This window comes from Actinia tenebrosa, unplaced genomic scaffold (genome assembly GCF_029948245.1).
Source record: "Actinia tenebrosa isolate PJP-AT-01 unplaced genomic scaffold, QUT_ActTen_1.0 PGA_scaffold4__44_contigs__length_22323623, whole genome shotgun sequence".
In the NCBI taxonomy this organism is placed as follows: domain Eukaryota; kingdom Metazoa; phylum Cnidaria; class Anthozoa; order Actiniaria; family Actiniidae; genus Actinia; species Actinia tenebrosa.
In genome coordinates this window covers 563,850-587,085 of record NW_028292581.1, presented here as the reverse complement: position 1 = coordinate 587,085, position 23,236 = coordinate 563,850, and the positions used below count along the sequence as shown (strand labels likewise).

Genomic DNA, 23,236 nt, shown 5'->3' with positions numbered 1-23,236 from the left:
TTTTTAAATATATATCGGTAGCGTTTTTAATCCTCGACTTGGATACATTCAGTTTGTGGAGAGAAAAAATGGAACCTCAAAGTAAGTATTACAGTTAATTTAACTCCAACAAGTTTTCAATATCATAATGCAATACCAGCAAATATGTTTCAAGACCGCTGAGGTTTTGGCCGCCAGACAGATTTTGGCGATCGGAATTAGTAATTCTTTTGATTGACGTTAGCGAAATCCCCAAACGACTGATTGGAGTCGCGAAATTGTCAAAATTTCTGGGCTGATCAAAGTCAGGGCACGGCTAACTCACAGATCGAACTCTGATGAACAACCTCTGGGCTGATCAAAGTCAGGGCTCGGCTAACTCTCAGATCGAACTCTGATGAACAACCTCTGGGCTGATCAGAGTCAGGGCATGGTTAATTCACAGATCGAAACCTTAAACAACCTCTGGACTGATGTGTAAGTCAGGGCACGGCTACTTCAACTTCAACTTGTTTATTTACACTTTTTTAATATACAGTTATATATTTACAGGATATAATATACAAATACATATATTATTATAGACGAAGTATATGTTATTGTATAGATAATAAATGTTTTTTATAATTCTTTTTAAATGACTTAAATGATTGGGACTTAAGACTATCAGGAATTTGTTCCCAGATTGAATTGGAATTTGGCTTCTTAGGTTTTTGCGGAGTTCTAACAATGACAGTCGTAACAAATTCTATTCTCTTGCGAGACGCGAATACACAACTTCATTCCCATGTCTATCATGGTTCATTTTTAGAACGGAAATTATTAGTGCTTTGAACGAAGCCATTGATCGCCGTGAAGAAGGCCTGGTTATTAAAGCTCCTAGTTCAGTTTACAAACCAAATGTACGAAACGGTAAGTAAGCAAAGAAAAAGTTCATTATTTATATTGCTTGTTTTCACAGCCGTCATATTACTTGAGTTTGACAAAAAATATGTCATCGGTTTCATTTGTTGTATCAAAATTATAGAAGATGCGTTCCATCATAATACGTTTTTTGCAAATTATGATTGTTAAGCGTGATAATTATTTTATTTACTTTTTACAAAAACAGTTTTATCTAGGTCCGATAACGGAGCTCAGGGGGACACCTTATCAATAAGAAAACTAATGAATATTTAATCTTGTTTTTCTCTCAAATTATGCTAATCTTCCCACGCGAAGATAACATGCTCTATATGAAGAGATAACTAGCTAAAAACTAGTGTGAGCTGCGTCGGTGTTTCTAATGAAACAGTAATGATAAAAATTTAAATTATACACCGTGAACAGATGAAAAAAAACTGACGTTTCGGACGCTAGTATGTTTAATTCCACCTTTATGGCAATTAACATTAAATAAATTCGAGAAGTGTCGTTCGAGGACACCTCAAATAGTCAATTTTTGGTAGGTTTTAGATTTTATGGTCGTAAAACAGGTGAGTTCAGGTGCTCATGTAATGTTACAGATGATTGGTATTTAGTTTATTAATTTCGTTTACTTCTAATAAAGCATCATTCAATAACGTCGTAGTAGATAAGCTTTTTGACATCATATTATTTGAATATTCATTTAGTTTCGAAATCTCTTTGTCATTGTTCATCTTACGCAACCTTAGCACCTTTTCTACGGAGCATGAGATGTACTCCGATTCCGAGTAAATATATAACTCATGGTCGCAATGCTCCCTGTTTTGTACATGAAATTTATGGCAAGTCCAAGTAATATTGTAGGAGTTCAGTTGGACTATTTCCAAAAATACCCTCAAGATATTACGTGAGATACGCAGTTTAACCCGGCCACCAGCACAACGGTGTCGGTATACCTTTTCTCTTCTCTTGACGAACACCCTAGTCGTGTTCCTTTTTATTGATGAAGTAAAGAATGCTTACAGCTTTATGTTCCCTTGCATAGCTTGTGTCCCCTTAGATCTCTGGTGTCCGCGAGAGAGGATTACAGCAGTAGACCTCTTAAATCGTAAAACCCGTTTCATAGCAGTTCTAAACTCTGTGTTTCGTATAGCATATATCCAGGGGTTGATAGCACTAGACGTGAACAACACCCATATGCACCACAACCAGCTACGATAAATTCTGTTCATAGTACAATTGTTATCGGTTTTAAGAGATAAAATGGAAAACACAAAATTAGGTGCGAAGAAACTCACAAATATTAAGATTATAATCGCGATAGTGTAGGTGGCTTTGTGGTTTCGTAGAACTTCTTTTCGTTTCTTTACATCATGGCTGTGTAACACTGCGATACGCCGTGCTTGATACCGAGAAGTCTTCAAGATATTGAAATAACAGAATATTATGACAATGAATGGAATCCCGAATGATAATATCAAACACATTGTCCACAGTAAACCAGTGTGTTGTTCAGGTGTAAACAGAGTTACCGAAGCAAATGCGATTGAGAATGACCAGATAAAAACAATGGATGTGATGCATCGACTTTTTGTCATTATTTCTTGGTAACGAAAAACTCGAGTTACGGCGATGTACCGATCTATGCTAATAGCTGCTAAACTGAAGGCAGTTGCTATCAGAGATTGGACCCACATAAAGTTTTCCATTATGTACAAGGGATGTGTAGTATTCATCCAGACTCCAAGCGATGCAATGGCTATGTACAGTGGATTGATGATCAATCCAACCATCAAGTCGGCCGTACTGAGAGAAGCAAGGAAGAAATTGGATAAAGTTTGTAGAGAGTGCGTCTTGATGATCGATACAAGGACCACTGCATTGCCAAAGAAGGCGAATATTCCCGACAAGGAATGAAGCAAGACAAACACGATCAATGGCTTCCATTCAAGGTTGCTAGAAGGGCAAGCTTTGCAGCAGGTATTGTTCATGTTTTCAAACACTTTCGTAGTTTCACTGAGAAAAAATGCTATTCATACTGATATATTGACGGTATTACGATTAACATGCCGACATGTGTCAATGTCGCGCTATGAAAGTTAAGAAAAAGCTAATATTTAGAAAAGAAGGGAATTGTAATTAAGGCGTCAAGCGATGACTTGGCCGAAATAAAGTAAATTAATATGATATTGAAAACGTTCCAAATAACAAGAACAATAATGCTTTTTTAAAAATTTTAATTAAAATGGTTTTAAATTTTTTATAATTATGTTTTCTGTTTAGATGTGTTTTCATTTTCTTGTTCTATGCAATTCTTTTTCACCTATCATCTTAGTTCAGACGTCGGTCAGTTTTTGTTAAGATATTAGAGAGTTTTAGATTTACGTTCACGGCAAACGTGAAACGTCAGTTGACCAGTAAAAAATTCTTTTAAATTACTGAAAAAGAATCGCAAAAAAGTCCAAGTAGTAGAAAAACAAAAGAGTATTTGCGTATGGTGAGAAGGTTTGTAAAAGGTAAAGTAAAATAAAGGAAAACTATGAAAACGTGGTCACGTTTGCCGTTTGCGGGGAGAAAAAAAAGTCAATCTAAAACTCTCTAATATTGCCGCTGTAATCGCATATTTACTTTATTTGTATTAAGTGTATTTTATGAAAGGTGTTTTGTGAAACTATTTGCATTGAGATAAGGGATAAGAAATTAAGAAAATAGTAGACTGGAGTTCAGTCTTGAATACTTGGCAAAACAGGTGTCACTTTATGTCACCTTTTGCAAAATAACTTTTTCAATAACACCATGTTAGTATAAAATTGTTTGACTGCCGACAAGAACACGATCGATCATTTATTTTCACCAGTAATTTCACATTTGAGACTGTCGGCAGCAAAAAGCAGTCTTCAACCGACAGTTCAAAACAGCTGAAATGAACTAATACTGTAGATTGGATTAGGAATCTAAATTAAGAATAAGAGCGTTCGGCAGAGATTTAAAAAGCTTTTCGTATAATAACGAGAGGTCTTTATCATTTATCTATTTATTTATTTATTTATTTATGGACATTATTTATGGACATTATTTATGGACATTATTTAAGCAGAGATGCCCAGTTCAGCATAGCTGGTTTAAATGGGGCTCTGCATAATTAATTTCGGGTGTGATTAGCTATTTAGCAATTGAATATCGGGATATATGTACCGAGACGCGAGTCTTCGAGCGGCGAGGTAAATATTCTCCTTATTCACTGAGCCTGAGGCGAATAATTGTTTTAGCATATACCAACTTGAGTACAGAGTAACTTATTTTTATATACAATAATTCAATAAAAACAAACAAACAGAAACTTTTAGTTTGCGTGACAAATTCACGCAAAACTTTTAGCAAAACTTCGTACAATATTCACCTCCAATTAACCAATGAGCGCGCGCGTTCTTAGAAAGTACACAAGTTGGTATATGCTAATGATAGATATTTTTGTTCCAAATTGCGATATGCCGTCCGGAAAGGTGAAGAAGGCGTGGATCAATCAGCTATACTATAACAACTATCAAATACGTTTTTTTTTCGACACTAAAGACTGAATGTAAAGTGAAGAAATCGTTTGCGAAAAAGTGTTTAATAATGTTGTATCCCAATCTGGAGGCATTAATACTAAATTACTAACAAATCACTCATGATTGTAAGCTGCACGGCTGCTACTGCAGCCCGTAAAGTCCTCCACTGGCCATGATTATGAAGCGCATTGAGACCATGTAAAATGCGCTATATAAGAACCCCGTTTTTTTTTTATTGATCGAGAACGCCTTTTACATTTGAACGGATGGCCAAAATGAGGTTACTGCCATTTTCATCATAGCGACCTTAAGCTTTTCAAAATCTACGACGGGTTCTGTTCATTGGAGATTCCATTCAAAGCGCGAAACCCTTAAGAGACCCTTTTTTTACACTTCCGGTTGACTACGCCGTCGTAGATTTTGAAAAGCTTAAGGTTGCTAATATCACATGCGAACTCGGTAGCTGCGAGCTGCATGCTAAAGTTTAGTTTTTGGCTGCTGCCAGTACAAAATATGAAAGGTATTGACTGGTTAGTTTTGTTTGACGGCAGCGAAAAAACAAATTTCTGCCAAATTTCAAATTTTCAAAATATCCTTTTTTGACTTCCCTTAGTTTTTGACTTGTACAATGACTCTGACTGTTTTATTGATGTCGTTTGAATCAATAAGGTGCATATCGGTGCTACTGTCTCATCACCTAGTTACAGTAGCAAATACATTAAAGAGTGGGATTTGTGAGACTTCTGTGAAAGAGCCGGTTAATTGCAAGACACGATCTTGCCTTAATGGGTATAGCGTGAATATATATTTATGCATTAGAATCTCATAATAAAAAATAAAATAACACAGAATATTACGAAATTACGAGAAATTACGATAACAAGATTATTTCTCTCGCAAATTCTTTTCTTGTTGAAGGCTGAAGCAAAAACCACATTAGCAGAGTGCTGAATATCTCAGGCGGCTAACCAAAACGCTTGGCTCTAACTTATACCAATATTTGGTAAGCATTGGGAATTATAATTGCATTCGTTGTGTCTAGTAAGCAATAACCAAAACGTGTTAATAAATACATATATTCATGCAGAGTAAATGTGCTGTAGACTGTGCTGTAGCTCTCGTTACAGTGGACATACTCGGGATTGCAACTTGGTGTCCGTAATAGCGAGCGTTAATTACAGCTATATTTTCTCGGAATTTTTCGCCTGGAATTTTGCTCGTTTTCGTAATATAGAGGTGTCCGTAATATAGAGGTGTCCGTAATATAGAGGTGTCCGTAATATAGAGGTGCCCGTAATATAGAGGTGTCCGTAATATAGAGGTGTCCGTAATATAGAGGTGTCCGTAATATAGAGGTGTCCGTAATATAGAGGTGTCCGTAATATAGAGGTGTCCGTAATATAGAGGTGTCCGTAATATAGAGGTGTCCGTAATATAGAGGTGTCCGTAATGTAGAGGTGTCCGTAATGTAGAGGTGTCCGTAATGTAGAGGTGTCCGTAATATAGAGGTGTCCGTAATATTGGGGAGTCCGTAATATAGAGGTGTCCGTAATATAGAGGTGTCTGTAATATTGGGGTGTCCGTAATATAGAGGTGTCCGTAATATAGAGGTGTCCGTAATATAGAGGTGTCTGTAATATTGGGGTGTCCGTAATATAGAGGTGTCCGTAATATAGAGGTGTCCGTAATTTCGAGTTGCCCACCGGCAAGGTGATAAGTGACAGTATTTGGTTGTTTAATTACATACAGGTATTTCAAAAAAAGGTTGAATACTGTACATGTATACTGAATAGTGCATTCCAAGACCAATTGTGGGTCTCGTTAATTTAAAATGAAAAGGAAATATACAGCAATTAATTCTCTACATGTAGTTAGTATATTGCGGTTTCAGATGGAATACACTAAAAATAGAATAAATAATAATTATTAATCCTAAGTTAGACAATGTCACTATGACACACAACACACTTCGATCTTGGAATGATCTATTCAGTATGCAGTTTTCAGTATTCAACCTTTTTTGAAATATTTGTATATACCGTATTCAAGCGAATTTTTTGTCATCTAGCTAATTTCGTTCAGTTAAAAAATCTTAATGTTTAAATGAATCATTCATGTTTTAAATTAGACCATATTTTATTGGCGGATTGTAATCGCACTGGCTTATTGCTTTTGGAACGTCTTTAATAACACTCATACGGATTTGACTCCAGAAGAGGAATTAGAGGAACCATTAAATTATGTCCGATTCATATTGTTCTGCCAATCTTGAATGGAAGCCATTGATCGTGTTCGTTTTGCTTCATTCCTTGTCGGGAATATTCGCCTTCTTTGGCAATGCAGTGGTCCTTGTATCGATCATCAAGACGCGCTCTCTACAAACCTTATCCAATTTCTTCCTTGCTTCTCTCAGTACGGCCGACTTGATGGTTGGATTGATCATCAATCCACTTTACATAACTGTTGTATCTTTTGGAGTCTGGATGAATACTACACACCCCTTGTACATAATGGAAAACTTTATGTGGGTCCAATCTCTGATAGCAACTGCCTTCAGTTTAGCAGCTGTTAGTATAGATCGGTACATCGCCGTTACTCGAGTTTTTCGTTACCAAGAAATCATAACAAAAAGTCGATGCATCACATCCATTGTTTTTATTTGGTTATTCTCAGTCGCATTTGCTTCGGTAACTCTGTTTACACCTGAAAACCACGCCGATTTACTGTGGACAATGTGTTTGATATTATCATTCGGGATTCCATTCATTGTCATAATATTCTGTTATTTCAATATCTTGAAAACTTCTCGGTATCAAGCACGGCGTATCGCAGTGTTACACAGCCATGATGTAAAGAAACGAAAAGAAGTTCTACGAAACCACAAAGCCACCTACACTATCGCGATTATAATCTTAATATTTGTGAGTTTCTTCGCACCTAATTTTGTGTTTTCCATTTTATCTCTTAAAACCGATAACAATTGCACTATGAACAGAATTTATCGTAGCTGGTTGTGGTGCATATGGGTGTTGTTCACGTCAAGTGCTATCAACCCCTGGATATATGCTATACGAAACACAGAGTTTAGAAGTGCTATGAAACGGGTTTTACGATTGAAGAGGTCTACTGCTGTAATCCTCTCTCACGGACACCAGAGATCTAAGGGGACACAAGCAATGCAAGCGAACATAAAGCTGTAATCATTCTTTACTCTGCGAAACACGGAGTTTAGAACTGCTATGAGACGGATTTTACGATGATCGGACATTTTTAACTGAAAACTGAGCAGAATAACATTTTTCTTATAATTTATGTAAATTGGGAAGATAAAAAGAAAGGATTTTACAAATTGTTTAAAAAGGGAACGAGAAAAAAAAAAAAAAAAAAAAAAAAAAAAAAAAAAAAAGAAAGAAAAAAGAAAGAAAATAAATAAAAGAACAGTACTATGTTTTGTATTTTTACAAATCATGGCTAAGAAGAAATTAGAAAGAAAGTTCTTTCTGGTATAGAGAATAGTTAATTTAAAGATTATTATTTTTTTGTCACACCTATTGTAATATTTAATGATTAAAAGGGATTGAAGGAAGAAAGAACAAAAGAAATAACGAATGAACAAAAGGAAGGAAGGAAGGAAGGAAGGAAGGAAGGAAGGAAGGAAGGAAGGAAGGAAGGAAGGAAGGAAGGAAGGAAGGAAGGAAGGAAGGAAGGAAGGAAGGAAGGAAGGAAGAAAGAAATGAAGCCTAAAATTAAGATGGACTCTTACTTAAAAAAAGCGAAGTCATTGTTCATAAAATTCAATCGTATTCAGCAAAACATGATTTTCTAAATTAAAGCCAGGAGAGTTTGTTCAAAAGGTATATTAACTTGAATCGATTGTCCCTCTTAGCGGATGCGTTTCAATAAGATTACCACTAGGTTATTCTCCTGATTGATGTGGCAAGCACCTTTATGAAGTCGTTATCCAGAGACTAACCACATTGAAAATAATTTCTAGCACACGTCCGATAACTGAAGTCATAACAACCCACCTCGACTAGCTATGGCAGGAATAACACTCAATAATTCAGATCGTTATTAGTTTACTTTGCCACCAGGTGGCTAAGGCTTTCTTCAAGAGAATTCTATTAACTTTATTCAAATTCATCGTTCGATCTACCATGAAAAAATGCTCTACAATAGCACCAATTTATACTGTTCTCTATGGACAAAGCAATAGAAGAAAAGAAGCAGATGCATTATTTATATTTGCTTTTTTCTATACTTTCCATATCTTTAATTTTTTTATTCATGAGGTCAAGTACCCTCTATTTGTCGTCCAACCAGAAGTATGTTATGTTATGGCCTCCTGGTGTTAAGAGTGAATGAATGAACCTTTATTTATACAGGGTAGCCCTTTCAGTTACATAAAATAACTGTTATCAATAGGAGCCCTGATAAAATCCATACAATAATAAATATAATTTAAGTAAAATACTAAAATATGGTACTAATACTATGCTAATAAAACATAAAATATAACGCTAACAAAATAATGCTAAGGCCAGGCCTTGAACTTGGACCCCCACATGCCCCGAGTCCAACGCAAACGAGCAAGAAGTTGGACTCGGCACATGTGAAAATCGACGCCAAAACCCGGCCCAAACATACATGACCTATACGCATGTATATATTGAATTTATAAATATCTATATAAAATTTACATATAAATATAAAAAAACGATACGAGAACGTGTAGAAAAACTTAATAATAAAAGCTGCGATTAGCATTTTCCGTTCTTACCCTAGGCAGATGTAGAAGGTGACTTTGTCTAGTTTTGCGCTTTGAAACACTACTATTGAATTTAAAATAGTTAATGAAAAATTGTGGACAGCGGCCAGTAATGCATTTCTTTACTAGTTTAAATGTATGATGGTCACGCCTACAGGAAAGAGAGACGCAAGGGCAAAGCATCCTTAAACCGGGTTTATGTACCCAATCGCAAGCAAAAGGAAATCGCCCCTTCTTGCACGTGTTTATACGTTGAGTCTAATAAGAACGACTCTTGTGTTCGTACTTATGCTTGAAATACGAACCGGCTTGGGTCACTAGCGCAAACCAGATGCTCTACAGACTCCATGCGATCGCAAAATCTTGAAATAATGGCTTTTTGTTTTAGTATTGACTCGATAACAATTCATACAACGAAATTGCACCAACGTTTAGATGAATTAATGCTTATTTATTATAAATATATTCTTGAAAGTATGAACGGAAGGCCAGTAAGCAATAAGAAAAAATTCAAAAAAAGTTTCCGGATACTCGTTGACGGGGGCCTAAGTTCTCAGCCTCGCGAAATTTTTTTAAATGCCTTAGTTCAATAGGCCTCTTCGGCTCAGACGTAATGTTTTCCCATTTCAGATCACATGTCATTCCCTAGAGTATCATTTCTTTGTTTAAGGTTTACGCTCGGTTGCACATGAGAAGACACATGAATATGGATACAGCTCAAACAAAGAATCTTATTCTCAAGGGAATGACACGTGAAAAAATCGTCATCTTACGCCCACCTATAATGCTCTTATCTTTGTGTTTTTGTATTTGTTTGTTTCAGGGAGTGGCTGGCTTAAGATCAAGCCTGAGTACGTGGACAGCTTGAGTGACGAGGTTTGTACACATGCTCTGAGTTCTTCAATTGTTTCGTGTGATATAGTTAGTATGCAGTTAGGAAGTCGTATAAAACTTCCGGCGATAAAACTTCAGCCTCATAATCCTAAACCACTCTTCCATTTACGTTTTGTAATGCGAATTAAAACTTCAATTTCTATTATGCTAATTATCTTTTTCATTTCAGCTCGATGTCTTGATCGTTGGAGGATATTTTGGTGTTGGAGTAAGTATGTATGTCGACTCACATTTTCGATTAGGTTACAGTGAAGATTTCTTAGACCGTATTTTACTTGCTTTCGATCTGCGAGCCAGCAAATCCCTTCAACATGTATTTATGAATCATTTTCAGTTATGGCCAAGAAAACAGCCCACATCTGGGGCTTTTCGAGGACCATGTTTTACTCTTTCCCCAAAACTCTAGGCCATTCCATTCCATCTGCTAATAAAGTGACTAATAAAAAATGAAAAACCAATAAGGCAATCAGTCTAATATTAATATCATATGTAATAGGACTCCATGCTTTCCAATTAAGAAATAATTGAATGGCGAAAATTCTAGGGCCGCCAAAATATTGCACGATACCTGTTAATCCATATAGGTAAAAGCCGGATTATTCTTTCATTTTCAAGAACTGTCCAATTAAAGAAAATAATTGGACAGTTATCAATATGGGATTAATACGTAGCTATACGATTAGGAAGGGGACAGGTTTTCCAGTTCTTACATACACTTATTTGGGGGAAGACCCAAAAATAATGTCCTTTTTTCACGAGGGTATAGCACTTAATAGCTAGTGGCTAACAAACCTGTGGCACTCATTCCGTGATCGAATTGGAATTTAGGAGTTGATTTTTGTGGATCGAGGGAGGAAAACCGGAGAACCCGGAAAACCCTCGAAGCACAGGAGAGAACCAACAAACAACTCTACTCATATACAACACCGAACCCGGCGGGACTCGAACTCGGGTCGCATTGATGAGAGGCGAGCGCTCACACCGCTGCGCCACCCGTGCTTCCCAAAACCCGAGAAGCTTGCGTCTGCACACTGCGTACCAGCTCATAATAAACTCATATCAGACAGGATAGGATAGATCTCTTTACCTTGGACGCAATGTTTTCCAGAATCAAATTTTTCGTTCGCGCTGTATCCATATTCATGTATCTTCTCATGAGCAACTTTTAAACGGAGAAATGATACTACATAATGATATATGGTATGAAATTTGAAAACATTACGCCCAAAGTAAAGAGGTCTATCACGCCTTTAGATGTACCAAGGGCCTTCCGATTGTAAGATGTCATCGAATGAGATAATATGATTTTGTATATTGTAAATATTCTAGATTCGCAGTGGAATGATTTCTCACTTCTTGTGCGCTGTAGCCGTTCCTCCAGACCAGAAAGGACAGCATCCATCTCAGTTCTACTCATTCTGTAAGGTAAATATCACTAATGGAATAGTTGGTCCTAATTAGGGACCGATTTCATTGATTTAGGAAGTGGGAACCGATAAATAAAAGAATACATTGTTATCGCCAATCATCACTTGAAGTACAGCAGTGGCGCACTGAACGGGGTTAAACTGAAAGCACGTGAAGGCGCCAAAGCCAGCTGCTATACAGTCCATGTTAAATGACCCCGGAGGACAGCTCTATTTAGGGTTGATTTTGAGAGAAGGGGGAAAAAACCGGAGGACCGGAAAAAATCTCGGAGTCAGGAGGAGAAGCAACCAACTCGGGTCACATGGGGTGACTGGGATTGGAACCCCGGACCCTAGAGGTGAGAGGCGAGCGTTCTACCACCTCGCCATCTTGACCCCAAATTTTCTCCATTTTTTTCCCATTTCATATGTTGTAGTGTAAGTTTTACTTCCATTCGTTCTCAGTACCCGATACGTTGCTGTATTTTCTTTCCATTTCATGTTTTATTCTTTCCATTCATTTCCATCTCTGTTTCTTATGGATGTTTATGGGTTTGTAGGTTGGCACAGGATACACTCTGGATGAACTACGGGAACTCGGAAACAAGCTAAAACCTCACTGGCAACCGTTTAAAACCAACAAACCTCCACAAAACATAGCACTTGCACCAGGATTTAAGGTATTGGGCATTAGACATTCTACAATGAAAACCTTAATTCTAGTCAATCTCCCTTCATATGGACTCAATTGCAATAACATCGTCCGGTTCAAAACATCCAACTGCGCGTTTAGCTGTTTTGTTTCCAGTCCTCATTCCGAGGCTACTGTAACTCAGTTTTTACGTATTTTTCTGTTATCATTCGACAAAAATATGATATATGCCTACAAGAAGCAGAAATATGGAAAGGAAGGATAAAAACAATTTAACTTTACCTCCGCGTTCGCTTCGTTCTTTCAAGCTCCAAAAATACTTAACTTAGGGCCGGTCATTTTGTCCACTCATGCCGCTTTGCGTTCCGCGCTCGCCGCTCAGCTGGATAGAAGACAGAAACTGAGACTAGCTGAAAGTTATTCTGGGAAATGAATCAACTATCTTCTGGCGTATTCATTCAAGATACACAGTCGACGTTAAAAGGCTTCATGCTTCATTCATTCTTACGTTCCACGAATTGTATCATCTTCGTACTTCTGTACGTACTTCCCGCGTACTATAGAGGATGTGCACCATCACGTGATGGCAGCCATGACAGGAGGCATAGCAGCAGAGTCTTTCTCCCCTGGGAAAGTAAATTCTTTCTCATGTAAACCAGATTAGACCAGAGTCTGTCTCCAGTCATGGCTGCCTTCACGTGATGGTGCAAAGCCTCTATTTCGATCTCTGTTTCTATATTCCATGTTTTTGAACTCGACAATTAGTCTAAATGATTTTGCCTTTGATTAGTGTATGTATACATAAGCGGAGCATTGACATATTCCTTTATTTCATTGATTAATTAATTTTTTTATTAATCTTGCAGGAAAAACCAGATGTGTGGATCGAACCTTCCAAGTCTAAAATCGTTCAGATCAAAGCTGCGGAAATCATTGCTTCGGACAGGTCTTTACTTTTACTATACCATAATGGATTATTGGGAGACGCAAATAAAGACAATTTGTGGCTCGCAAAAATATACAGACAAGGAGTTAGAATTTCAAAATATAAAAAATGATGGAGAAAGAGAGAGAGAGAAAAGGTGGAAAAGGACAGAGGGAGAGAGGGAGTGATGAAGGAAGGGAGAAAAGAGTGAGTGAAGGAAAGGCGAATCATAGTATTACTCTGTATTTTACAGCTGTGCAATATGCTGTTTTATACAACTTCCAATCTTCCAGCTAACTAAAATTCGAATTTCTAAGAGTGGGTCTTTATCGAATTTGGTTTGCTATCCTTACCTTTACATTCAAAACAGCTCGTATTTGGTTTTACATTCAAAGGGTTTCTCTTTCAGGTACAAAACGGGCTCAACGTTAAGGTTCCCGAGGCTGGAATGCATACGAGATGACAAACATTGGTATGAGTGTCTTGATCTCAAAGAACTGGAGAAGCTAAGAACGGTACTGAAACTATACTCAATCTCAATTACCAATTCCCCTTCGGTCTTGAAATGACCAATCACCTACAAGCTGAGCTGTGAACGCGGCGCGCAAAGTATGAATGGACAAAATGACAGGCCCTAAGCAGTTTTGGAGACTGTTTTTATTCTTCCTTTCCATATTTCTGCTTCTTGTAGGCACGTATATTATATTTTAGTAACAAAACCACTCATATTCGTAAGCTGCAGGGCTGCTACTAGCGCCTAAAATACGCAGCCCGTAAAGCCCTCCAATTGTATTGTTTGTAAAGCGCTATGAACTGTTATTGATAATAGCGCTATAACAAATGATCGAATTTAATTTGTTACAATAGTCTGGGAATGAGGGCCAGCGGCAAAACAGCTAAACGCGCTGTGATTACCTGTGAAACAAATTCACCGCTCAGCTAGTATCTTCTATCGATGGCTCTGGCAACCTATTATGAAATAGGTGTAAATAGACGATATGATGTTCTTTGGTTTTGCTTGGTCAACAGATGGCTGAAGGGAAACTTACATATCAGCATACTGATATGGATGGTACTTCTGAGCCGACCAGGAAGAAACGTCGGGTGGCGGCTCGTGTAGAGCAACCACGGACTGTTGCAGCGCACTTCCGTCCAGCGGATGTGTCTTCTGTCACTGAAGTTAGTAAGCACCCTCGTTTCATTGATTTGTCTCAATCCAAAACCTCCAAAATTGGACATTTTCGTTGACCTCGCCGCGTCGTGGTCTTGGCAAATTTAATTTTGTTCGACAGGGCAGACTAAAAATGACAAGCCCGCTACTTTCACGATTTTTTTATTTAACTGAGTTTAATACTCCAAATTTTTAAGCGTTTCATTTGTGTCACTGCTGCTCGAAACTTGTAACGAAAGTTTGTCGAATTAGAGTAATCACGAGAATGTCAGTTTTACTGCTGATCAAAATATCACCTCTTTCAAAGTACACGGCTTTATATCTCAAATACGCATTTAATAAATTTTGGCCACATTTCATATTTTGCTATTTAGCTCCAAAAGAACGTGTTTACGAAATATTGAGCTTAAATGTGTAAAGCTGTCCTTATGGCGAAAGGCCAAAAACCATTTTTCTGACCTGCCATTTTGTTCTAGTGTACATGATACGTGACGGATAACCCCCTTATAACCGCACTATCAGTTGTTCTTACCTTCCTGAAATCCACAGTTGGACAAAATGGACAAGATTTATGGAAGTCTACCTTCAGGGGAAAAAATGCTCTATCGAGCAAACGTTCTTGCCTAGGTTCATATATTCTAGTCAGTTTTGCTAAAGGTTCCAGTTCCAAAAATGTCCGGGAAAATTTCCAAAAGGCAGGGTATTAATAAGAAATCATTATTGATTTATTCTTTTATCATTCCCAAAGGTGTCAAAGCTATTTGCAGGTAAAGAATTTTGTATCATCAATGGACCAACGAGTGAACCCAAAGCTCAGCTCGAGAAAAAAGTCGTCGAGGTAAGGCAAAGTTGAAAGATATTTTTATGTTTTGATATAATATTTTACATAATTATGTGTTGAAGAAGTGTTAAGAGTGATGCCTTGGAAACTCGGTTACACTTTACAGTGCAAAAAAATGGTTCTTGCGGATTCACTCAAAGCAAGTTGCAACTAATAACTTACATTCGGAAGTCCATATAAGACAAAGAGCAGTAACAACATGATCTACTACACCTTTTCACCACATCCTAAAATTAATCCCATAATAATAAGCACAATAAGCTCGTTACCAGTTTTCCTTGGAATTTCGCGGATTCTGGTTAGAATTGGTTCTGCCTGCCTGCCTGCCTGCCTGCCTGCCTGCCTGCCTGCCTGCCTGCCTGCCTGCCTGCCTGCCTGCCTGCCTGCCTGCCTGCCTGCCTGCCTGCCTGCCTGCCTGCCTGCCTGCCTGCCTGCCTGCCTGCCTGCCTGCCTGCCTGCCTGCCTGCTTGCTTGCTTGCTTTCTTGCTTTCTTGCTTTCTTGCTTTCTTGCTTTCTTGCTTTCTTGCTTTCTTGCTTTCTTGCTTTCTTGCTTTCTTGCTTTCTTGCTTTCTTGCTTTCTTGCTTTCTTGCTTTCTTGCTTTCTTGCTTTCTTGCTTTCTTTCTTTCTTTCTTTCTTTCTTTCTTCTTTTTCTTTTTATCTTTCTCTTTTTTTCTTTACCTAATAATATTGTTTGCTCAACTGTTAGCATGGAGGCACATTTACACAGAATCCAGGACCAGAAACCTACTGTGTCATTGCTGAAAGAGTCAACCTTCGTGTCAATAACATCATCAAGTAAGGATGCTATCAAATACATGTGCATTACTTACGAAACGAAGGAACAGTAGATAAGCTATAATAATAATAAATAATAAATACTTTATTTAACGAGGGGGCACGTAATAGTATAAAAATACTAACAAACCTGTGGCCCTCAGTTATTTACGAGAAGTATTTTCAAAAATACCAGGCTCATATCAGGCTCTTAGTGTTTTCCCCCATATTTTATATGGTTGCCACGAATAATTTCATTTCATAAATTTTCTTCATAAATAACTCTTCATCTTCTATAATATTTCTTTGTTTCCTTCAGGGATGCCAAACATGATGTTGTCAAAGCCTCTTGGCTTATAGACTGCTTGGTGAGTACATTAAATTATCGAGAGAACATGAAGTAAGAGAAGGAATCTATTCATTGAAGAATACATGAAAACATCATCAAATAACGAGTACAGTGAATGTTCGTGCGTTTTCTATTGCGTTAGTATTCGGAAGAAGAAAAAGTCGCTGCCAGCCTTATAGCCCAGTATTTATCTTATTCAAACTCATTGCTATACAGAATCAAGTCAAACTACTTCCATGGTTACCTATACACATGATTCACCGCTCACCAACAACGGAAGAGAAATTTGCCATGCAGTATGACAGCTATGGTGACAGTTTTACCCAGGACGCCACGCAAGAATCGCTGAAAAAGGTCTTCGGCAGTTTTGAGAATCAGGTGATTTCTTTTAGGACATTAGGAAATAATACCAAAACATGATCATCATCAACATCAAGACTACTAGCGCCACCATCTTCTTAATCGTCATTGTCTAAAATCATCTTCATATTCATCACCATCAAATTACCACCAGCATAATTTATCATCGTTGTCGACATCATCGTCATTACCACCACCACCAATATCATCATCATCGTCGTCTTCAACATCGTCATCATCATCATCAGCACCATTACCACCACAACCAGCATCATCACCACCATCATCGTCGTCGTTATCACCACCATCATCATCGTCATCGTTATCATCAACATCATCTTCCTTTTCAACTCCTGATTGTGTCCATTGCCTCGTTGTCATCATATTTATTTCCTGCTTTAATAGCTCAGTATCATATATATCGTATTTTTCAACATTCAAATAGTCTTTACTCATTTTATGACAAAATCACATTACGCCTGTTATATATTGCCTTTATTCAGGAAAAGGCTACTATTACCACTGATGAAATTGCTGAAATAGAGCAACGCTATTTTCCAGATCAGTGTCCCCTTGGGTTATTTAGAGGCTCAAGGTAAGATTTTTGTTTTCCTTTCTTGCTTCTTTGCTTCCTCCCTTGCTTCCTCCCTATCTTCCTTCCTTTCTTCGTCCTTTTCTTCATCCCTTTCTTCGTCCCTTTCTTTGTCCCTTTCTTCGTGCCTTTCTTCGTGCCTTTCTTCGTCCTTTTCTTCGTGCCTTTCTTCGTCCTTTTCTTCGTTCCTTTCTTCGTGCCTTTCTTCGTGCCTTTCTTCGTGCCTTTCTTCGTGCCTTTCTTCGTTCCTTTCTTCGTGCCTTTCTTCGTTCCTTTGTTCGTCCCTTTCTTCGTTCCTTTCTTCGTTCCTTTCTTCGTCCCTTTCTTCGTCCCTTTCTTCGTTCCTTTTTTTTCCGTCCCTTTCTTCGTCCCTTTCTTCGTTCCTTTGTTCGTCCCTTTCTTCGTTCCTTTCTTCGTCCCTTTCTTCGTCCCTTTCTTCAGATGTTCTGATAAATTCTCCTTATCCTCTCTTCAACTTTTAATTATTTTTCTCCTATACTTATCAACTCTTTTAGAACCCATAAAGAACTCTGCGCTAACCTATTCGAATTAAATTGATGTCATTTTGTATTGTCATAGAATATATTTGGACCAATTCAAATCATTGGATGACCCTAATACGGTAAGAAATGAATCATCAAGCTGCTTTCTAAGTTATAACCTGCTGACGTCGTTTGACGATGTCACTGTATTTGGTGGTGAAATGGTTTGCGCACGCGAGGTAGTTGCTGCTCTAGTTTAATTTTGTGTTTGTTTTTAGGCCATCAAGGACAGTAGTCTAGAGCTGACAGCTTTACAACTAAGATTTTATGGTGCTTCGATTATCAGTGAATTTGACGAAATTGTGACGCATGTCGTATTTGATGAAAGGTATGTTACGCATACATTGTTTCTGGACTACCTTCTGTACAGCTAGCTCAGGGGGTGCACAAATTCAGTCAACAAGAACAAAACATATGACATTGTTGTTGGCCGGGCTTGCGCAAAAGAATATATTTTCTTGGCTTACGAAGCTTCGCCCATATGTTTTACTAAGATGCAGCTATTTCAAAAACGGTTGGTGAAGGTTGCATGTTCCATACCAATCCCAAACTGCACTATGGGCAAAATTTTGTCTGCACATTTTTCCGGCATAATTTATTCTGAATTGTGCTTTGCTGTGCTGCACGGTTTGCCCAAGGATGGCTAGTGAAAATAGCTGAATTGTGCTTTGCTATCTAACCTGTTTTTTAAGAAGGTCACTATGCTGGGATGCCCATACCCCCCCGAACTTACTCTTCACTCTTGGTCCAGGACTTGCATTTTCAAGCTTAGTAAGCAACATGCAGCATGCAGCATACAACATACAAAAAACCTTTCACCAACCTTTTTTGAAACTATAGCTGTATATGTCAAAGCGTTTGTGTGCTACGTCTTGTTTGTCATTGTGATGTATTGAAGCGCGTTACCTACCATCTTTCGGACTATTAGTTTGAACAGATGACATCCAAAGTCATAAAAAATTTCACTAGGCTCCAAAGCCGTAATACTAAATACGATTTACACAGAGTATTTTTCATATAGGCCCTTTCTAGATCGAATTAGATTTTATTAGAATATTTTCTATTCTCGGGGAATTGAACTCTACATTTATGCAAAAATTGCGCATAAAGTTTCTGTTGTTTCATACACCAATATGACTGCCTTGTCACTGAGTGAAAACGCTCTATTATGGTGCTTTCTTCCGGACTGTAATGGTTCTACAGAGCCGCCTCGCCATAAGTAGTTTCACAAGACTACAGCACAGGGGAGCACATAATAGTCTTCATATTAAGATGTTTGATACAAATGATCACTGGTTGTTTGTGTGCAGGGATTTGACAAGATTACCCGAACTACGTCAAATAATGAGAAGCCGTCAGCAAAAGCACCATTTTGTAACTCAGGACTGGGTTACACAATCTATAGAGAAAGGCCAATTGTTGCAAGAACGACCATTTGCTCCAGTACCTTCTGTATAGTCTTTGAAAAGCATTTCCGATTCAAGAGCCGATTCTCGATGATGGTCACTGAACCATATGCCAGAAGAGCCATTGCATATTGCACGGTGACGGTACGGTATAATAAGTGGATCAATCAAAAAGCGCGGGCTTTCTTGGCACCTTATCATCAGTGCACTTGGAAACTATTTCAGAAAACACCGATCCCGCATTCACTGTTCTACCTCCCTAGTTACTGTTGCTACGTCGGACAAGCTAAAATGTGTTTTGATATACAGCATGACACCGGTTGCTGAAAATTGTAAACGTCTGTCTCAGATTCACATTCAAAGCCAGTATCGGTCTATTACAATGTATGTACTTCACGGAAATGCAAAATCTGCAAGGATTTGCGCCGTTGCGATCGTCTTTCAACCCTTACATCTTTTATGGTGTAAATAATTTACTGTCAAATCTTTTCCACTCTTGTTCTTAGTGATATACGTACGGTGTAGTTACGTCACTTATAATATGTATATATGATAAAAAAGAGGTACGACTGAAAATAAACATTATTTAGTAAATTCATACCTAAAAAGTATTTGTCCGAGATCGAAAAGGGGATATAGACAGCATGAAATAAAAGGAAAGCTGTTTACTGTATGATGGACAGGGTCCTGCGGCTTTGAGCATTTGATTAGCGCAGGGCGCAAGATGATTCCTATTATAACCACAGGTAGCCCAAGCATGGTTTCTGTGGTGTCCTGTTATAAGAAAATGTATTGGGGTTCATCAAAAATTTCAATAAAATCATTGAAACATGAAATAAAGCCTCGAAATTTTACCCGATCATTGAGAAATAGCACTTCTTTCGCTCTGTGTGGTTATTTTTTTAATTTAGCCCGTTTTAAGATTTTTTTCCCCACCAGTAAGAAATAAGAAATAATACTGGTGGGGAAAAAAGTGTGAATACAGGCAAATTTCATGGCTTAAAGACGCGAAGACTAATCTCTAATGCGACTTTCTCGGTTCTATAGGGATGTGAGAGAAGGGTCATGGCTAAAATTTGGCGCTGGAAAGAACATTCGAAGAAGTGCTATTACTCGATGATCGGGTAAAATTTCAAGGCTTTATTCACGTTTCAATGATTTTATTAAATTTTTTGATGAATCCCCATACATTTCCTTATAGCAGGACACCACAGAAACCAAGCTTGGGCTACCTGTGTAATAACATCTCACTTGTGCTGTAATTTGAATCACCGACGTTACCCTCGCTCTCGTGTTTGAGACATTTAAGACAATGCTTAAGATAACATAGTGTACGCAATATATACCCGTGAAACAAAGCCAAGGATGTAATGTCTAATTGCAGCCATTTTGTATATATTTATTTTAATAATGTTAGTCACCTGAAAAGCTACGAAGCTAAGACAGCAAGGATTATCGGGTGGATTGTTTCAACCACTTGATTATTGATGGACTTGAGATCTTTTACCAGTTACAGTCTCACCACTTTTGAGCATCCTCAAGCTGCAGTTTGTATAACAAGCTTTACTTGTTTGACTCGAAATGTTTCCCATGATCCTAAGCGATCGCAGCTGTTTAGGTTTTTGGTGACTATATCTTTATTGAAATAAATCATATAAAGGATATTTATCATAATTATTATGAGAGTGCATACCATATATCCGTGAACAACTTTGTAAGAAATTGCACACATTAGTAAGTTCAGTAGACCTCAATAAACCGTAGACCTACAAAACTTTGAACTAATTTGTGCAGTTTTGTTGATTTAATATTTCATGATACATGGTTTGCACTCTACTGGAGCAGAGCATTGGGAACAAAAGCAAATACGGCTACGCGTCCTTTGCCATGCATGAGTAAATTCGACTTAAAGAGTAAATTTGAATGAATTAAATAGTTACATTGTAATTAATGACTAAATACTAATGCTAAATAACTAGCAATTGTTTTACAGATTTATGGCGTGCACTCCGTTGAAAGTTTATCAACGACATACATCATCGAAATTTTACGATTTATTACAATGCCAAAAGATCACGACCGCAATAAATAACACTCTACTAACGAAGAAAACTGTGTTTGCAAGCTGTTTCATATTTAGAATACGACAGCTTCTTTCACTAGTCACAAGGTCAGAAATCGTCCTTCTAGAAGGTTGCCTATGAGTGTTCGACACTTTGTCGAAATTCTGAAATGTTTATCCGGATTCACAGTCTGGCTGGCATATGGAAAACGTGACAGTATAAATAATAGTGGCTCCAAAACCGGATTTTGAAACCACGCATGAATGAACTGGTCAATAGAATCCGCATGTTTTTTTTACCTATCCTTTAACAATCTTTTAAGCTTAGTTAAACTGTCGTTTTCATTTCCAAAATAAACGGAAAAATGACAACATCGTTTCTATTCAGTGTTTAAAGCTAGACGGGAAGATAAGCCAACATTTCTATAGTATGGACGAAACCCCCTACAAATAAGATGCTTATCACTTCCTTTTCTCGGGTAAAACTATTCCAATAATTCCCTATTTCTCCTTCAAACCTCCTCATGGGCGGATCCAGGCGAGTGGTGCAGGGGGAGGGGTGCAGAGGGTGGATCCAGGGGAGTGGTGCAGGGGGTGCGCACCCATTCCTGGTTCGATTTTGTGCCCCTAAACCAAAGATAACCAATACAAAATAATGTTTTTTTCCTTTGATTCTATGGGGTGCACCCCTCCCTGGGTTAACTTTGTGCGCAGCAGCACCCCTCCCTGAACAAAATCCTGGACCCGCAACTGCGTGTGACTCAAACATAATCTGCAAACACTTTGTTACGTTGCTTACCTCACACCATACGAATGTTATTGGATCATCAGAGAAGGAAAAGTCTTACTCCGGCCCACTTGGATACTTCCTTGTGTCAGATTTGACCAAGGAACTTTGATTATCTACTGTAATAGCCGAAAATACTCATAGATCTCATAAGCGGAAGTTAAAAGAATCCGTAGGTCATGGGGTATTTTAAAGATTCTTTCCAAGAACACACGGTAGATTTGCGGAATTACCTCGGTGGGATATTTCCTGGTATTTGTGATGAATGAACACCTTGTACACTAATTTATCCAGCACCTCCCCCCCTCATCCCCCCCCCCCCCCTCCCGATTAACAATGATAAGGAAAGAGGTTCGTTTACTCGAATAGACAGACCTCTTTCTCTTGGGTGTAATTTTTTCCCATTCCATAGAGTATCCGATTCTTTCTTCTTTTAATGGTTGCGCATGAGAAGAAACATGAATGTGGGTACAACTCCAACAAAGAATCGTATTCTCAAGAAAATGACAAGTGGTCTGAAATAAGAAAACATTTTGATCAAGCTAAAGAGGATATTTTGGCAAACGATCACTTCCTAAACATATAATACATGGTACTGCTGACTCACAATCTTTTATATCATTTTTTATATCATTGTTTAGCGGAGGGGTTAATAAAAAGGGGGCCCCATTGGTGGCCCCCTCCTGCCTATACGCCCCTGCTGATCCCTATCTCGACACAATGCCGTACTACTAACAGAATCCTTTCGTACTTACTTTTGTTGGCCCATGAACACCATTACCAGATATCAAGAGGTAATCAGAACTTAACAGAGAAAACATATATCGAAATATATCTGATTTTTAGCTGTTATCACAGGAAAGGGAAGTAAGGGGGAGTACTGGGCCCGGTTGTACGAAGGGTGGTAGCGCTATCCGGCGGTTAAATCCTTATCCAGTGGATAGTCGATGCTGTTATCCAATACATTTATCCACTGTATAAGATTTATCCGTTGGATAGCGCTATTCAGGCTTCACACAACCGGGCCCTGATGTGAATGCGTGCAGAAACTGACAGTGGCTCACGATAAAATAAGTGCCAAATTCTACATGAAATAAAAAATCTTAGGAAACAAAAAAAGCAATTCAATTATTTAACGCTTTATCTCAGTTTAATATATGTTTCTTCCACAAAACTGGCCAGTTGAAGTTTTTATTATGTCTTTTCATAACACCGGAAGTAGTCTCATAACGTTCTTTTGTTCTGACCTTCGAACACTGGACCCGACTTA

General features: G+C 38.0%; 3 protein-coding genes across 3 annotated transcripts in view; 2 read left to right on the top strand and 1 right to left on the bottom strand.

Moving 5' to 3' along the window:
- LOC116307123 (DNA ligase 4) overlaps window positions 1-19,711 on the top strand; it is a 28,842-nt gene extending 9,131 nt beyond the window's left edge. Inside the window, exons 14-30 of the mRNA XM_089036175.1 lie at window positions 22-81; window positions 791-891; window positions 10,028-10,080; window positions 10,268-10,306; window positions 11,428-11,523; window positions 12,065-12,184; window positions 13,023-13,102; window positions 13,491-13,596; window positions 14,111-14,260; window positions 15,001-15,090; window positions 15,801-15,889; window positions 16,188-16,236; window positions 16,434-16,595; window positions 17,081-17,172; window positions 17,749-17,791; window positions 17,930-18,039; window positions 19,022-19,711. Of these exons, the coding sequence (XP_088892301.1) occupies window positions 22-81; window positions 791-891; window positions 10,028-10,080; window positions 10,268-10,306; window positions 11,428-11,523; window positions 12,065-12,184; window positions 13,023-13,102; window positions 13,491-13,596; window positions 14,111-14,260; window positions 15,001-15,090; window positions 15,801-15,889; window positions 16,188-16,236; window positions 16,434-16,595; window positions 17,081-17,172; window positions 17,749-17,791; window positions 17,930-18,039; window positions 19,022-19,169 (1,588 nt within the window). The 3' untranslated portion in view covers window positions 19,170-19,711. The remainder of the gene's footprint in view (window positions 1-21; window positions 82-790; window positions 892-10,027; window positions 10,081-10,267; window positions 10,307-11,427; window positions 11,524-12,064; window positions 12,185-13,022; window positions 13,103-13,490; window positions 13,597-14,110; window positions 14,261-15,000; window positions 15,091-15,800; window positions 15,890-16,187; window positions 16,237-16,433; window positions 16,596-17,080; window positions 17,173-17,748; window positions 17,792-17,929; window positions 18,040-19,021) is intronic.
- On the bottom strand, window positions 1,326-2,951 carry LOC116307116 (trace amine-associated receptor 9-like). The gene has a single exon (XM_031717266.2). It carries the CDS (start codon window positions 2,874-2,876, stop codon window positions 1,905-1,907), a length of 972 nt encoding a protein of 323 aa, XP_031573126.1. The 5' UTR covers window positions 2,877-2,951; the 3' UTR covers window positions 1,326-1,904.
- Window positions 6,556-7,836, top strand: LOC116307118 (beta-1 adrenergic receptor-like). Its single transcript, XM_031717268.2, has one exon. The coding sequence runs from the start codon at window positions 6,677-6,679 to the stop codon at window positions 7,634-7,636; it is 960 nt and encodes a 319-aa protein (XP_031573128.1). The 5' UTR covers window positions 6,556-6,676; the 3' UTR covers window positions 7,637-7,836.
- Window positions 19,712-23,236: the final 3,525 nt, after the last annotated feature.

Coding starts and splice junctions, on each gene's coding strand:
- LOC116307116 (XM_031717266.2), bottom strand. CDS start 2,876: ATGAACAATACCTGCTGCAAAGCTTGCCCTTCTAGCAACCTTGAATGG.
- LOC116307118 (XM_031717268.2), top strand. CDS start 6,677: ATGTCCGATTCATATTGTTCTGCCAATCTTGAATGGAAGCCATTGATC.